Genomic DNA, 16,790 nt, shown 5'->3' on the forward strand with positions numbered 1-16,790 from the left:
GTCCCAAAACAAAAAGTACAGTGTTTGTTATTCCAAGACTATGCTAAATCAAAATTTGCTAATCATGCTAAGAAGGAAAAAGGAATTAGAATTTTAAATGCTACTACCATTTTCAGCAAGAATGAACTAATACTACATTCATTGGTGGATTGATTCCATTAACACCCATGCTTCAGGTGCTTTAGGACATGGAGCTCTCTTTGGATTCCTCATGAAAACTGTCATGTTGGCATGTAGCTATAAAATATGCATTAGTCAGAAACTGTAGTTATTAAAGCCGAGTTCTTTTCACCAGTTTGTTTGGAATAGGGGAATAATACTTTTAATAAATCAGCCTTGCTATAAGATAGAGCACAGTGTCATTTTTAATAGGGAGCAAGAATAAGTGCAGTGATTAAATGCAGTTACAAGTGGCTATATCTAAAAACAATTTTTGATTTTGTCAAACATTTAGCAAGGGAGTAATTTTTTTCCCTCTAGTTTTTTTCTAGCTTTCCCAGTTTTTTTTTATTTGTTGTTGTTGTTAAATCTATATGCTATATATTCAGAACTGGATTTTTTTTTCCCTATAAATTTGTTAGTACCTGATTTGGAATTTAGTCTTATTAATATCATTTAGTTTGGGATGCATGGAAATGTGTGTATAACTATTGAGTGCCCTTTAAGGTGGAGACTTGTATCTTGATATTCTATTGAAGTATATATATATGTATATTTTGTACTTTGCAAAGCAACTGGATTTTATAGCAATTGTAGGTAAAGAAAAAACTTTTATCCTGTTGGTGCTCTGCATATTTGCTAGTATAAAACATGTTTCTGATTTATTCCAGGCAACATAATCAAAAGGTGTATTTTAGAATATACACAAACTTTTCTATGCTCATGGAAGGTATACTGACTGGAAAATATCAATATAATCTCTCTTTTTTTTTTTTTTGCTTTTTATAAACTACAGGTTGATAGAGACTTTATGGAGACATTCAGTCCTTTCCCTGACTTTTAGAAGAACTATAGCTTAAACTACTCAAAACTTCTAGAAACAAAGTCAGACTTCCTTCAGAAACATTCACTATGTTTAATGTTAATCACATTAGTCTTTCAGTTGTTCCTCGAAAACAGCCATAACGGGAAGCCAAAAGACAGAGTGTTGGGAAACATTCTGAAGAAAGCAAGCAAATAATTAATAAGATTTCATAGTCACTTGGAGATATCTCCTTGTCAGTAGAGGAGTAGAAGGAGCAGTCTCTAGTAAAATTTGGGAACAGATGGCAAACATTTGTTGACCATAATAGTAGTAACTTATATTTTGTAGAAGATTGTACAGTTTTCATGCACATCATGTCATTTAATCCTCACAAAAATGAGGGTACTAATAACCCCCTTTTGCAGATATGGAAACATAGCTAGGAAGGGTAAGTGGTTTGTTTTTAATTGTACTATTTATTCTAAATAGTACAGACATTATGAACAGATTGAAAGATTTCAAGTCTTTTGATGCTCTATGTGGAAAACACAAACTCAAAGTGTGTGTGTGTGTGTGTTTTAATTCTCTCATTCAACAATAATCAACACAGAAGACTTGTCTTACCAAGTTTTGCCCCATACACCGAGCAAACAATCAGTTTTAAAGCAGATACCAGCCGGATGTCCTCCAATTCAGTTTAATCCTGACACTGGCTACCTGGAAATTGTGTCATATCCCACAGGTTGAACGCTTATTCCCACAAGACTGCCCCCTCTTCAGACACCAGTTGCAAAACTAGCCAGCTTCATGTTTGGTTTCCCAGGATCCCTTTTTGTGTTCTATTAATTTGCTACAACAGCTCACAAAATGCAAGGCAACAGATTTACTGATGTATTATAAAGGATCCGACAAAGGATCCAGATGGCAGGAAACATTAGGTGAGGTCTGGGTGGGCACAGAGCTTCCACGCCCTCTCCAGGCATGCCACCCTGCAGGAACCTCCACATGTTCAGCTATCTGGAAGCTCTCCAAACCTTGGCCTTTTGTTTTTTTATGGAGGCTTGATTACACAGGCATGCTTGATTAAACCATTGGTCACTGGTGATCAACTTAATCTTCATCCCCTTCTCCCTCTCTGGAAGTTGGGGTTTGGGGTTGTAAGTCCCAACCCTATAATCATGTCTTGGTCTTTTCAATGACCAGACTTTATCTTGAAGCTACTTAGGGCCTGCCAGCCATCAGTGAACTCATTAGCATATGAAAAATGAAAATATATCACTTTGAAGATTGCAAAGATTTTAGGAGTTGTATGCCAGAAACAAGGACAAAGAGAAAGTGTATATTTCACAGTATCACAAATGCCAACTCACTCTACTAAAAGGCTATTTTAAAAAAACAATTTTTCAAAGACCACCTTAAAAAGTATCAGGACAGTGGCAGCAGTGTGCCTAAGAGAGAAAGGCCGTGAAACCATTTCTTAAATTTTCCATCTATACAATGAAGAAGTAGGAGGAAATAAATTTATACACGAAATACTGCGCTCTTTAAAGTAAAATGATACACAACCTCAAGATGTTGATTTTTTAAAATTTTTAGCCAACTTTTATTTTTATGCCTAGAAAAATACATGGGACGTTTAGGACTAATGTGCTGGGCAATTTGCTACTTAGTGATAGTAACACAATCCTGAAAAAGCAAGCACAATTATTCTGTACTTTTTAAAAGTTTTATTCAGCAATAAGACCATAATTTTTCATATTTAAGGAGTATGAAAAATTTGTCGAGTTTTAAAAGCTGAATACATGTAGCGTTGGATCAAGGCACATACAAGACTGGCCAAAGGGCGTACAATGCACTTTGGTTTTTTGTTGAAAAAAAAAAAAAATCATGGCAACAGAAAAGTGATATGGTTTTTCAACAAGTAATAGCTCACAATTCAGTAGGAAGCTAGAAGGAAATGTTACATTACAAGTTCATTATGTAATATCTGGAAAATTGTGACAGTAATGGGCAGTATTCTTGATCTTTGTAAAAGTAAATTGAACATTTATGTACAGTGTTAAAACCTTTGACATAAACCAGATCTAAATTTGATGTCTAGTATTTATTTTTCTTTAAATTCTCTCTTATTTAAAGAACTACTTTCCCTGGGTTGTTGAGGGGAATCGCTTATAATTACACTATATTTTTAATATGCATAAAATTTCTCTGACATCCTTTATGATAAAAACATCATAAACACTAACAATTTTGTGTTTATAAGTCACTTTTCAAAAATCAGGATGGCATAGGCAAAACCAAAATGCAGTTTTGGTATTTGTGTTCATTACACTATACAAATCTAAGTTTTCATGTTTTCCTAAGTACACATTTCCCCCGCAACTTGGAAGCACATTTACATTACTGTTTTTGTGAAGTCCTTTATTTTCAAAGCTTTGCTGACAATGGCTTTAACAGACTTCACACTCCTTTTATGCCAGCTGATGTATTCAGTTCAGAAGATATGCTTAACTTTTTTAAGGATAATTAATTTGCCTAGAGCAAAAATGGAGATATGCAGCAGGTTTGATATTGCCCATTACTTCACACACTTTGATTTATTGAATACCACTGGGATAATACAAATTTAATAATTGGAACATTATTTCATAACCATTTTCTAAAATTAAATTTTCTCATTCAGCCATTCAGCCAGTTTTTTTTACATTTTATTAATACCAAAGTGAAAAATGGCCTGTGCTTATACTACAAGGATCTCATGTGAATGCAGTCCTGATTGTTCAACACAGCAAGAAAATTCACTTTCACAGTCAACAAGTCATCTTACTCAGTAGAACACAAAGTAAATGGTTTATAACTCCAATATTTGCAAGGAAAATACAGTACAAATTACTAAAAAATACTAAAATATAGAATTGTGTTCAGGCATCTCCACTACATCAATCGCAGCAGTAACCTGAAATTTGAAACTTTTAATAAAAAGTTCTTAAATATAAATTATATGGCAAATGTACAGTACATTGCTTTTTTCAGTCTCTTTTTCCAGTGTTTTGCAGTAGAACAGGGTTCCTACCATCACCTCCCTTAGGTTTAAAAAACCCAAAACACAAGTCTGCTGCAAGTCCTTCAGCATCATGAGTGTGAGTGATCTGAGTCTGGAATACCACTGTCTCTGTAGCTTCGGTTACTACTGCTTTCACTGTGATTGTTTTTGTACAGATTCATTCCATTAGGAGGAAATATGGTGTGTATTACAAACTCCTCCTTCGAGATGGGTTCATTGCTTATTGGTAACATCTGAAAAGAAGTTTCCCTGATTTCCAGGATAGAGTTGTCCTTCTTAGTGCCAGCTTCTGCATAGTCATCCTTTCTTCTCCTCCCTTTGCTATACGCACAGTTCCTTGAGAAAAGCGATCCATTCCTATGAACATACCAACACACTAAAGCAAGAAGGGCAATGGTAACCAGGGCCACAGCTCCACCAATGATGGCAGCCAAAGGTAAATTGGGGTTTTTGTAAGGTTCTTTCTCTTGCTCTCGATTGAGGGTGGTTGTAGGGTTGTACATTCGAAGGGGTGCAGTTTCAGTCTCAATACAAACAGGAGTTTCATCAAATAGGTAGAGGTTACTGGTTTCCATGGGAACCATGCATACTTTATAGGGTGAGTCAGGCTCCAGGGCTGTGACCAAGTACTCACTGCGTTCCCCTGTTACAATTGTTTCTGTTATAGATCCAAATGCTGGGCTATGGCCCAGTTTAAGCCAGCTGAGTCTCAAAGCAGTCATAGGTAGAGCAAGTTTCCAAGAGATATGAATTGTATCAGAGGTGACAGATTTCACAGTAATTGTAATTGTTTTTCTTGAGGGACTCCCTGTGGTTTGGTGATCCTTGGTGAGCTTGGGGTTCTTAATATCTGGCTGTTTGGTCACTGGAGCTGGCCACTGTCCTTGGGCAGGATACACTGTGTTGGGTATTGCAGTGGTTATCTGAATGGTGCTTACAATCCCACTGTCCTTACAATCAAACAGTTCTGCATTGAGATCCTTAATAGCCATCCCACGAACTTTTTCTGGGGCTTGGCACATAAGCCCACGCACATTGACCTTCACAGGTAATGATTGTAACCAGTCACGTACCCATTTCATCTTGCACCCGCAATACCAGGGATTGTTGCGAAGAATCAGTTGTGTTATATTGTCCAAATCATCAAAGATACCCTGAGGTAAATTACTTAGGTTATTATTGGACATATCCAGTCGATAGAGCTGCCTTAGATAAGAAAAAGCATTTGGGGGCACCCGATTGATGTGGTTATCTTGAAGATAAAGCTTCCTCAGGTTTGTGCCTGGAAGGTTTACTGGTGCAGCAGTCAGGGAATTCCGCACCAGGGACAGCTCTGTTAAATTAACTAGGTTGAAGAAAACTTTGTCACCTAAACCGTGGTTGTTCAACAGGTTTCCATCTAGAACCAGGCGTTTTAGACTAGTGAGACCTTGAAGAGATGGTGATGAAATTGTGGATATGCGATTATCATCCAAGCGTAGTTCTTCTATAGTCCTGGGCAAACCCCAGGGAATTGTGCTAAGGTGGTTGCGGGACAGGAAAAGCAGTCGGAGATAGTTGCTGTCTCGGAATGCTCCCTCTTCTATGCTAACTGCAGAGACAGAGTTGTCATCTAAATGTAATTCTTCCAGATAAGGAATTTTTGAAAGTGAATCATAAGTGATAGTCCTTATGTTATTTTCTTGCAAATGTAACTCTTTTACATACTTTGGGAGGTTGGTAGGAAATTCATCTAAACTGTTGTGGTATAGGTATATTCTTTCTACTTTCAGCAAGTTTTTCAAATCTGAAGGAATCCCAGCATTATTTATTTGGTTGTTCTGAAGGTAGAGAGTTGTAGCATCCTCTGGTATTCCTGTTGGAATGGATGTCAGAAAGCGATCATTACAGTAAATGAAACCCGCATCGCAGCGACACACAGATGGACAGGATTTAGCCATAACTGATAGAGGTGCTACTTGAAGGAACAGCCCAATTTTAGTCCCGATGAGGAAGATGCTCCAGGCTGGGCTGATCATGGTCAGCAGTGTTGAGGTCTTTATACAAGGTAGCTTCCGTTACTTCAGAACCCTAAAATGAAGTGAGTAAAAAAAGACAGAAAACAATAAGGACAGCATACTGAATATAATGTTTAAAATGAATGTGGAAACTAAAATATCTATAATCACTTTTAATATTTTAATTTGTTTTGGGAGAGGGCATAGTCGGGCTTATTGCTAGCTAACAATAGACAGTGTCATATAATCTCTTTACCTTAATGGTTTCTTAATTTCTTTATACATTAAAAAGTAACATGTCCCAAATCCATTTGATTTTGAAATGTTAAATATAATTGAAGTTTTATTGAATAATCTAAAGTATTTTAATTATACTTTATATCAACCTTATAGACAGTCATTGATCAAGCTAATTGAATATCCATTTCTTTCTTAATATTCATAATAATTAACACCTTGGAATATTGTTTGGTATATTTAAAGGTAACCATTTTACTGTTATCAAAAACCACAAATTTTTATATTTGCTTTTTATTTGGCAAAGACTATACAGGTATAGAAAAATGTCATAAAAATATCTATTCTCTTCATACTTCAAACTTCATAGTTACCCACATCTTGAGATCCTGAATCTCAATTAAACCCATAGTTTGCTTTGATTATTAATGTCATTTCATTTTCTTTGGTTATTAATTTTAAGTATTATTTTAAATGGGTGGATTTCTATAAGAAAATAAGAACGAATCCTTCATTTATTTTTGGGAAAGAATTACAAAGCTAATACATCCAGCTAACCTAAGTGGAAAATTTCACTTCATGTTGAACTCTGTCTTTCTTCTGTTTGCATTTTGTTATATGTTTCATACTGCAAGTTTTAATGACTTTGTCCACATTTTTCATTATTTTCTATCTCATAATGTGTTTTCACAGTGCATTTATATTTCTTTAAATTCTAACCTAGAATATAAATCAACTTTTTCTATGGCTGGCAAAGTACAGATTTATACTGATGTATTGTGTAATATAATATCTTGTGTCCTTTTAAGTATTAATTAGCCTTTGTAATTTTAGGCATGAAAATAAAATACTTTGTTTTTCCTACCTTATTGAACGATGAGTAAATTTTGCGGGAGTGAATATCCAATGCACATATATTATTTTCCTGGTGAGGGGCTGGGACTTATAAACTTTTGTTTAGTCCTTGGAAATGTTCTTCACTGTTTATTCAAGTAATCCTATGCCGCACACACCTCCAGATCAGGCTTGCTGTTGTCAATGAACATTCCAGCTGCAGTTCAGCATGGTGGGCAAGCTCATTAAAGTGGGGGCAGAAACAATTCTGCTTCCTGTTACTATGTAGGACACATGGCTTCCTATGTATTTTTTTTTTTTTTTTCTTTCTGATAGAGTTTCTGTGTGAAGGTTCCTTTTGTGTAGCTTAATTCCCTTAGTGGAAATTGCCCTCTTTGAAATTCTTATTGGCTCTTCTGTGCAATGTGGTCAGAGATAGTAACTTCAGATCCTCATGAAGAAAGCCATTCATGATGCTAAGGCCTGTATAGTAATAGGTTTTTCAGGCAGTTACCCCCTACCTTTATTCCCATCCAGGATTATCCAAGTATAAACTTTGTACAGTAGCTACATCCTGAGGTATGATTACCTGCTGTGAAATAGCTATTTCCAGCTTTTGCTTCTTGCTGATTTTTCAGAATGTCTGGTGCAGTCACGTTATACAAGAACAGGTATTCTCTTTTAAGAAGTAAAGGAAACTAAATTCTTCATGGAAAGAAAACGAGGCATACTAAATTTCCTTTATATTTATCTTCCTTAAAATATACTGGGACTGAGCATCTCCTGTGAAAGTAAAAGGTTTTAATGAACTATTAATAATGAACTTTAACATACTAGAGAAATTTCCTAGACATTTAATTTTAATGTCTTAAAACAACACATCTTTCATCATAGTGGTTAGTCAAAAGGGATAGGTTGACCTCTTTGTTTTTAGACTTCTCATTTTCTTATATAAATAAAGTAGGAGCCAAAGTAGAGATTGTCATCAAACAGATAATTTCTATTATATGATTGTGTCACTTTGAATTAAACACCATGGCTTTCAAATTCAAGCCAGTCTTTAAAAATTTACTTTGAAATCATATGCATAAAATGATAAAATGTTTAAAAAGAAGAAAACAAGTACATGTCAAAGAGGTGAGCAAATACATTAACAAGTATTTTTGACAGAAATGCCAAGGTAACTTTTTAGGCATTTCTGAACATGATTTAACAAAGTCACACAATCCACAATTTAGAGTTGAAAAGGCTATGTTAAAAGCTTTTCTGTTGATTTGCTCAGTTCCCTGTTTGATTCTTCCTGAAGCAGGTCTCAATTTTCCCAACTGCAGAATGTCGACACCATCCCCTTTCTCTTTAGGGGTACATCTAAGGACTACTTATTGATCTTGAAACTCTAAGCACTCAGGTGTTCTTGCCCAAAAGGTGACATAGAAGTTCAAGTCATGTTTAGTTTTTCTGGAGAATACTGTTCTAATTTTCTTTTAGCATACTGAGTTTGAAAAAAAATTTTGTATTTGAAATAGAAAGGACACTATTATTTCGATCTCCTTGTAGTGACCATTAGGAAAGCACACCAGATGGGGCATTTCTCTCTAGGTTCATACATGAATATGCCAATTTTTAATAAGTGCATCGTTTCTGAAAGAAGACTTTTGGCTTGACTAAAGAGATCTTTGAATTTAATGTTGACTGCTTTGCCTATTATCAAATATGCATGAAGATTTTTTAAGAGTTTGGAGGAGGTGAGTAATGTTCCAATTGGTTATGCAGGATCATCCACTCTGATACTTTGTATATATGTAGGGAACATTTGAGTATCCTGGAAATATGTGACCCTGAAAGTAAGGACTAAAGTAGTAGCAATTTGCTTCTCCCACAGTTACTACCTAACATCCAGCAAGGATAGCATCTGTTCCATAATTCAAATGCTCTGCTGAACGAGTATGTTAAATAAGGCCACAATTTGTGTTTCTGGTTCTCTCCAAAAATTCAGTTTATTTTAGTTTGCTAACTGCATACCAACATGGTCATAGGCTATATTAACAGAAGAAAAGTGAAAAAAAATTACAGATACATATAATTTATTATTTAGGCAACTTGAAACAAAAATAGCAGTTAGCAGATGGATCAAACAGTCTCTAGTGAATATTGCAGAGTGCCCACAGAGGGAAGTTTAAATGATTTATTGTTTAATGTGAGGTTTTACTGTGATGCCTTTAGGGCTTTGCCTGTTATTGTCAAATTCCAATAGTATCTTTTCTTGAAAACTGTTGCTTTCTCAGTGTGTGAAAATGGAAAACCAAGCTGTTGAAATTATAATTACAAGGTTACTTTTTAAAGTATCTTCTGTAAAAGTTTTTTAAACTTGAAAATTATTCAACATATAAAATAATGTGGTTAAGTTTAGAAAACAACTACTTACGTTAAATTGCATTAGAAACTAATTAAAAACCATTATAAAAATAACAAGAGAGAACCTGCTTAAAGTGTTACCAAGAGTCAAGCATTTCTGATATTCCAGGGATGATGGTGAGGCAATATATACTTGAGATGATGAATCTGCTGATTTTGGGGATTTAAAAACTGATCGTTCCCTGAGTCAGGTCAGACCACAGTGTGTCCAAGGTGATGGTCATAATGATAACCAGACATAAAATAAATGTCTTTTATCTTGTATCTGAACTATGTATATTTCACCAAATTAGGCTCTAACAATATGTGTTGATTTTCACATTTTTAACCCAGAGAATGAAAGAGTTCTAAATTGGTGTGAAAAGATGGAAGATTAATTTGTTTATTTTACCTGTTTTACATTTGTGAAGCTGCTTCCTCTATTCTGTTTGATATGCAAACTCACATTTGCCATTCATACAATAGTGGTAATAATGTGGGATTAACAGAAAGCCTTAAATCTCATTAAGTTCTTGGAAAATGTCATTCTTTTCTCCCCACATTGTATTTAAATAAAAGGAAAAACATAAAACAGGTTTCTTAGGAGAGAAGGATACTCTTTCAGAAATGAAGGTTACATTCAGAGCTACTCTAATATGCCCCTACTCCCTTTACTTAGGCTCAAAACCATTCATATTTGACTACATTTTATGTCTTTTCTTTCCCATTTATGTTTGAAACTATAGTGCTAAACAGATTTTTGGGTTTTGGTTTTGGCATATTAAAGGCTGCAAACACCTCTTCATCAAAAATGAACAATCTCCTATGCTTTGACTTTCCCTTTCTGAGCTGGATCTACATATTTGCGCACCTAGAAATACTGTAGTCAAATGTCGATGATGAAAAGAAAAATGACCCCCACTGGCATGGACACTGTGGCCAGGTTTCCACAACACTGACTTCAGAGCCTTTCTGTCTGCCTAGGCTTGAAAGAGGCCATTACTTCTGAACAAAATGAATCGATCTTTTAGAAAAATACTGTTAATGGGGTAACTTGGGGGAAAAACATAAATGGAGCCCTGGTAACTTAATGGAATGTTAAAAAAATTTTTTTTAATGGAGGCATTATTTAACTATAAAACACTTAAAACTGTAGTAAAAAGAAGAAAAACATAATCACCTCACTGATGAATCAAATTTTTAATAGGGATCCTTATATTCATATTCAGTTTCTTTTTACAAATAAAAATTGTAGATTTTTTTTTTGCATTTATAATGTAATCATCAAGTCTGAAAAGCTTCCAATTTATTTCCATGGTACACCCAATAAAACATGTAAATAGATAAGGATACTATTTTAGGAAAACTAATATAAGAAGTTGTATCTGAATAGAAAACTGATATTTAAATAAAATCAAGAACTTGCGGCAATCTACATGTTTATATGATTTCTTCCCTGCTACTACAATATTTTGGAGCTGGGAGTGTTATGAGAAGGTATTTCTTATGTTTTAAGAATATTACTTAGATTAAGATGAAGCTATATAATAGTAGTGCTAATTTCTTATTTATGCCTTAGATTTAAATTGATTTTGATTTGACCTGTTTGATCATTACTCATTTTTGAAAAATATTAATTCAGGTGTAAGGTTTTGAGATTTTAGTTTCTTTTTTAATGATTTCTCCCACAGAATGATTTCTTAATGCTGGGGACTTCTAAAAATATTCAGTCTAAAATATAATGGCATGTAGAACTTTTCATCCAAGTTAGTTGCCTTGTTTTAAGTAAAACCTTGAGACTAAAAAAAACTCATGCCTAAACAAGTGTATCCAACTTTGTGAATATTTCTAGGTAAACTGGAATTTATACAATCATAATTTAGAGTATTAGGAAGGTAATTTATTTATGAAGGCTTAAATTGCTGCTAAAAAAGCTCAACCTGTGAATGCTAAGTCTTTGCAACAACAAATGGTATTTCAAATAAACTATATATATGGTTAAACTGAAAAACTGGAGTACATCAGGTTAGTTGATAGTGACAGCAAAATGCTTTCTAAGCAGCCTGTCTGGTAGTTAAATTTTCCACGATCATCAGATTTCAGGAAAGTTCCAATTCTTTTGTTTAATGCCAGGCAAGCAGAAGGACCTCTAACTCTCCTCTTGAGAGTCATGAAGTCTGAAGGGTTTGCTGAGAGGCAGAGAAGCAAGTGTGCCTTTTCATACTTGGTTTTATCCAGACTATTTTCTAGCCTGAACAAGATCCTTGTTTCATTTATGGAAAATAGGGGATAACATTTCCAATGCTAAGTATTTCTACTTTTTCTTTTTCTGTTACTGGTTCTTTTCCCCGGTACATTTGTGACAAATGAATTGAATTCTGCTTCATTTGTTTTGGCTTGTAAAGTTAAATCAAGCATCCTTAAAACAAAAAGGCAAACTGGGATATTATCCTTCAGCATAGTGAATGCTGCTTCCTTTTATGATATTAAACCCAAAGTAAATGAATTAGAGAACAAGACTTGTAAGAACGAGTAAGATATTAATTTAGAGAGTGGTGAAGGTAAGTGGTATAGAGTTTGGGGTTGGGGCATGCTTTACATTTGTGCTGACTTTTGAGCAAAAGGAATTAAAAGTACGCCTACTTTTGTTAAACCACATTTACCATTGCAGACTTTAAATTCCTTTTTAACTGCGTGAGTACAACTTGGTTGACGTGCTTTAAATTTCTAATATTTAAGTTTCCATACAGTAGTTCAGCAAATAGATTTATTTTAGTCTACTGTGTGGCAAGCACTATACTGGTCGGTGAGACCACCTGAAGTCATAAAATACATTGTTTTTCATGTACAAGTAGGGTATTACTTAAACCAGATGAAGAGGAAGAAAATCAACAACACATAAACTGATCAATCCACAGTCCAGTGGCACACTTTAAAAATGGTTTTTAACCAAATGTGGTCTGTGGGTTTTCTCTTCAAAGTTGCCACAGTAACTTGTGCACATGTAAAGTGAAAGAATAAAGAACAAAAGCTGTCATTGTCCCATCAAATGAGAGCAATTTCTCCCTCCTTTCATTTAAACAGACTAATACCTGCAGAAAGCTTTTTATACATCCCTGACACTTGATTTTAGGGTAGGAAAGAGATTCTGCGTATGCAAAACAAATGAAATTTTAGCTTTTGCTTAAATTATACTCTATTGCTTTCTACTTAAAATCTGTTTTCTCTGGGATTTTCGTAAATAGATAACTCAAAGTTCTTTCTTACACAACATAAACATAGCTTTGAAAACTGTCCTTTAATGTGATGTTTAACCAAATTTAGTGATGTTGATCTGTATTTTGAAACTGGAAAATACTTTCTGAAATGTGTATACCTATTTTCTTAAGAGGAAGAATGCTGTTTCAGAAGACCAACTCTTTGTTGGAAATTTATTTGTTGACTTTCAGTAAATTTTTGAAATGGTGGAATGTTAGAAGGAGCTGAGAAACATCCGTTTTTATGCTCTGAAGAGAAAATGCAGTTTTGAGGATTAATATTGCTGAGAGATTTTTACTGTAGAGTTTTTGCCCGCTGGGGGGTGGTACACTCTACCAGAACACTGCTTTCAGAAGCCGCAAGTCAGATGTTGGCTGCTGCTGGCCAGTTTTTCTCTGGTTTAATTACAACAAAGCCTCCCGTTGAGAAGAACAGTGAAGGCCTCTGGGGCAAAAGGTGGGGGGTGGGAGGGTAGGGGGAAGGAGGAAAGAAGGAGGGGAGAAATTATGGCCTTTGAAAAATTTACTGAATCTTATTTCCATTGTTGACTTTATTTATGGTAGTCTTCATTTGACTTTAAACAGTTGTTTCTAATGCTTTTTTTTTTTTTAAATAAATGGGTTTGAATAAAAGAATATATAATGGAATCTATTCAGAATATTTAAGTTAGCTCTGAATTTTGCCAGTAATCAATCACATTCTTTGTTTTATAGCCCACCCACCTTAAAAAGAGGCATAAAAGTTAAGAAATGACTGAAATGGCAACTATAAACCAAATATGTTTTTTAGTGACCAGATTTAATATTGGTATGAACATTGGCATATCAAAAATGAAAAGCAAGAAAGAAGAAACATTAATATATTATTAAGACAAGGCAAATTCCCTGCACAGATTTTTGTAGGGCTTAAAATTGTTCAAAATAATCCAGAAAGAGGAGGAAGCCTTAGGGTGTGTGGCCAAGAAAAGCACAGAAAAATCTCTCTGCAGTGCACTTGCATATTTAAAGCTGATTATTGTATTTTTCGTCGAGAGAGACTGAGTGTTCATTAGGGTCTTGTGTCCCTAGGCAGGAGATGCTGAGCATAATTGGAGTTTCTATTTGATTGGGCAATACAGTCTAGAGAAGAAACTGGGGTAAAGATAATTAATAGCTTGCTAACAAAGTCTGACAGCCACAAGATTTCAACCAAATTTATTTCACACTGCTTCATTTAGCTCTGAAAAAGTTTTGATAGAATTGTAGTCTCTTTAATTAACACTTAAAAGCAAAAGAAACATACCTTCTATTTTGCTGCCACCTTTAGTTATGACAGATTTTCTTACTGTTTTTCTTCTTTTTGTAAAAACTTTATTTGCTATCCAATTATACATTTCACAAACGTTATGTTTGGGAAGTGTTTAATTGTGCATTTTGATCCCAGTCATAATTGATTTTAAAGGGTGGAGTGCAGTGAAATGAAAAACCCAATTAATAACTGGTAGAGAGTTATACAGAACCACGATATTAATGAATTCATTATGTTTATTCATTCACTAATATTTCGCTGATCCTTGGACTTGATGTGTTTTGGCTGTGGTCTTCAAAAAATCAAATTTTAGTTTTCTTAGTTAAATCTATGCATTTTTGTAACCCTGTTTTTATTTCAGGGTAATAAATAGATGTACGTTTGTCTGTGTGTGTATATATGTGTCCAAACTAAGGGGCATATCTCTGATTTAATTTTCCCATGGTAAAAACCTGGCATATTATCATTAATATTTGTGGTAGTTGGTAATGTTGATATTATTGTGGTACTTTTAAAGGATTCATTTTTCTTCACTCATTTCAGAGGAGATGAATATTAGTCCTCTGTCACTTTGGATCAAGTATAAGTGATTCTCCCTGAATATAGGCAAATTTATTCTTTATGTTTAGGCTGGTCAGGATATTTTTATGCAGTTAGAGATAAATGAAAGGCATTGCTACAGCTGAAGGACTTTTCTAGTGGCTTTATTTATGTTGTTTCTGGATAATAAAATAACATAGATGAGCATTTTAAAGGAGACATTTATTAAGAATATTTAAAATAGCCTTATTATTAAAACCATTAGAGAATTTGGACTAACAATTGAAAAAAAAATCAAGTTTTTTTTTTCTTTAAATTCGAAATAAAATAACAAAAAAGAACCCCCCAGACGTTGAGAAGACATGGATGGGCCTGTTGCACTCTTTACCTATATGCAACCATTTTGTTTCAGACCTAATTCAGTGAACAAATTTTTTTGAGAAGATACATTTAACTACTTTTTCAAGCTTTGTAGTATAAACGCATTTCTTCCAATATAAGATTTTCCTATTGTAAGTTGCAAAGAATGGATCCTCTGCAAAACCCACTTGATGAGGGCTCTACTCATTTATTTTTCTTTCCTGCCACCCCAAACTCACTGCATACATCAGGCATAGCTTCCAGGGTGAGCTTTGTTAGTTTTTCTGAGTAGACTTAGCCATTTATTATGCTAGTCACATACCACACTTGCCTAAGCAATGGATTTTGGCGTTCTACTGAAGAGGGAATATAGTTTGGAAGAGAGTCTCCCCCTCCTCTGAGTTCAATTTACTAGTTGAGATTTGCAAGCCTGAAATGCTTGAAGCAGCTCAGGCACGATAGCAGTGCAAGCTTTAAAATCTAGGTGTAGCTGTTAATCCTTTACAGAGGCACATAAGTCTCTAGGAGCAGCTCGGCTAGCTGTGAGCAAGATGTATGCTTTTCATGTACTGCGTACTCATGGGCTGAGGGATTATTGATTTTCTTTCACAGTTGTAAAAACAGCAATTGGTGATCATACCACACATACAGTACACACCAAGTTAGCAGGACCTTTTGCTTTTCTATCTGTGAAGAATCTCCTTGTATTGTTTGATATTTAACACTGAACTTTCCAACTTGCTGTTTTCCATAAGGCTCTTTTCAAATAGCAATTACTCGAGACAGAAAATAGCCCCTTACTATCTTTTATAAATGAAAGAAGGTTCTAAGAAACTTCTTGCATTTGGCCATATAGTGAAATTTTTCTTTGCTGGCTTGCACACACATATATTGCTTTTTCTGGTGACAGAGCAAACGTTCCTATTTGGATTTCTCATAGTATCCAGTCGTTTCTTTCTAGAGAGTAAAACCAAGCAAACTTTCTGGGACAATCATAAGAAAAAACATGGAAAACACTTACCAGGAAGACGAGAAAAAGCAATCCTATATACACTGCCGCTATAGCTGTAATTCCATTGACTGTGAATTGGAGTAATAGCCCTCCCCCGTCTCCCAAGCTCTGCGTCCAGTCCACACAAAGCCCACGGCAGCTGCAGGCTGAGCTTGTCCTGCTTCAGATCACTCCTACACTGAGGAGTGAGCGAGGGAGAGCATTCCAGTTTACTGCACACAGCCCACCTCCAAGTCTGAAGTTTAAAGCTTCACCTCGCAGTGGTTGAAGAAGGGGGTGATGTCATAGATGGGCAGGACTTAGCCAAGCTCTTGTTCAGTGAGGTAACTGGATAATCAGACAGATGAGCTTTGCAAACGCTAGAGGGGGCGAGAGCAGCCGAAATGAAGCATCAGCCTGCCAAAGCTAGGATGCCATTTGGTTTGTAGGCAGCCCTTTGGAATCTCAACATTTTCTAAAGTTTACTACAAGGCAGTGGCAGCATACTTATATATATTTTTAAAAAGCATGTTAGAAAGATATTTTTAAGATCACAATAGAAAAACACAGGTTTTGTTTTATTTTTAAACCATCTGTATTGAAAAGAAGTTAACCAAAATCAAATTAGTTTTATTGTTCACTAGCTAAAATAATGTTATAATTGTGGAAGATGTAGGCCAGTAATCCCAACTGTGAATATTTATTCATTTATTGAACAAATGAATAAAAAGCAGGTTCAAATATATACATCAGGGTTGTTGCGGTGGCTCACGCCTATAATTCCAGCGCTTTGGGAGGCCAAGGTGGGCGGATCACCTGAGGTCAGGAGTTCAAGACCAGCCTGACCAACATGGAGAAAAAATT

General features: G+C 35.0%; 2 protein-coding genes across 6 annotated transcripts in view; one reads left to right on the forward strand and one right to left on the reverse strand.

Annotated features, from left to right (window-relative positions):
* Positions 1 to 16,790, forward strand: part of MACROD2 (MACRO domain containing 2) — a 2,143,045-nt gene that overhangs the window by 364,190 nt on the left and 1,762,065 nt on the right. The window lies entirely within an intron of this gene.
* FLRT3 (fibronectin leucine rich transmembrane protein 3) lies at positions 2,540 to 16,220 on the reverse strand. 2 transcript variants are annotated; one of them, XM_025399148.1, is made up of 3 exons: positions 15,957 to 16,220; positions 7,686 to 7,879; positions 2,540 to 6,098 (listed from the first exon to the last, which is right to left on the reverse strand). In XM_025399148.1, exon 3 carries the CDS (start codon positions 6,044 to 6,046, stop codon positions 4,097 to 4,099), a length of 1,950 nt encoding a protein of 649 aa, XP_025254933.1. In that variant the 5' UTR covers positions 6,047 to 6,098; positions 7,686 to 7,879; positions 15,957 to 16,220; the 3' UTR covers positions 2,540 to 4,096. The 2 variants fall into 2 exon arrangements, with proteins under 2 accessions (XP_025254933.1, XP_025254931.1); XM_025399146.1 differs by lacking the exon at positions 7,686 to 7,879.

This window comes from Theropithecus gelada, chromosome 10 (assembly GCF_003255815.1).
Source record: "Theropithecus gelada isolate Dixy chromosome 10, Tgel_1.0, whole genome shotgun sequence".
Classification (NCBI taxonomy): Eukaryota; Metazoa; Chordata; class Mammalia; order Primates; family Cercopithecidae; genus Theropithecus; species Theropithecus gelada.

What these genes read in the sequence shown, in the direction of transcription:
- FLRT3 (XM_025399146.1), bottom strand. Translation starts at nt 6,046, where the DNA reads ATGATCAGCCCAGCCTGGAGCATCTTCCTCATCGGGACTAAAATTGGG.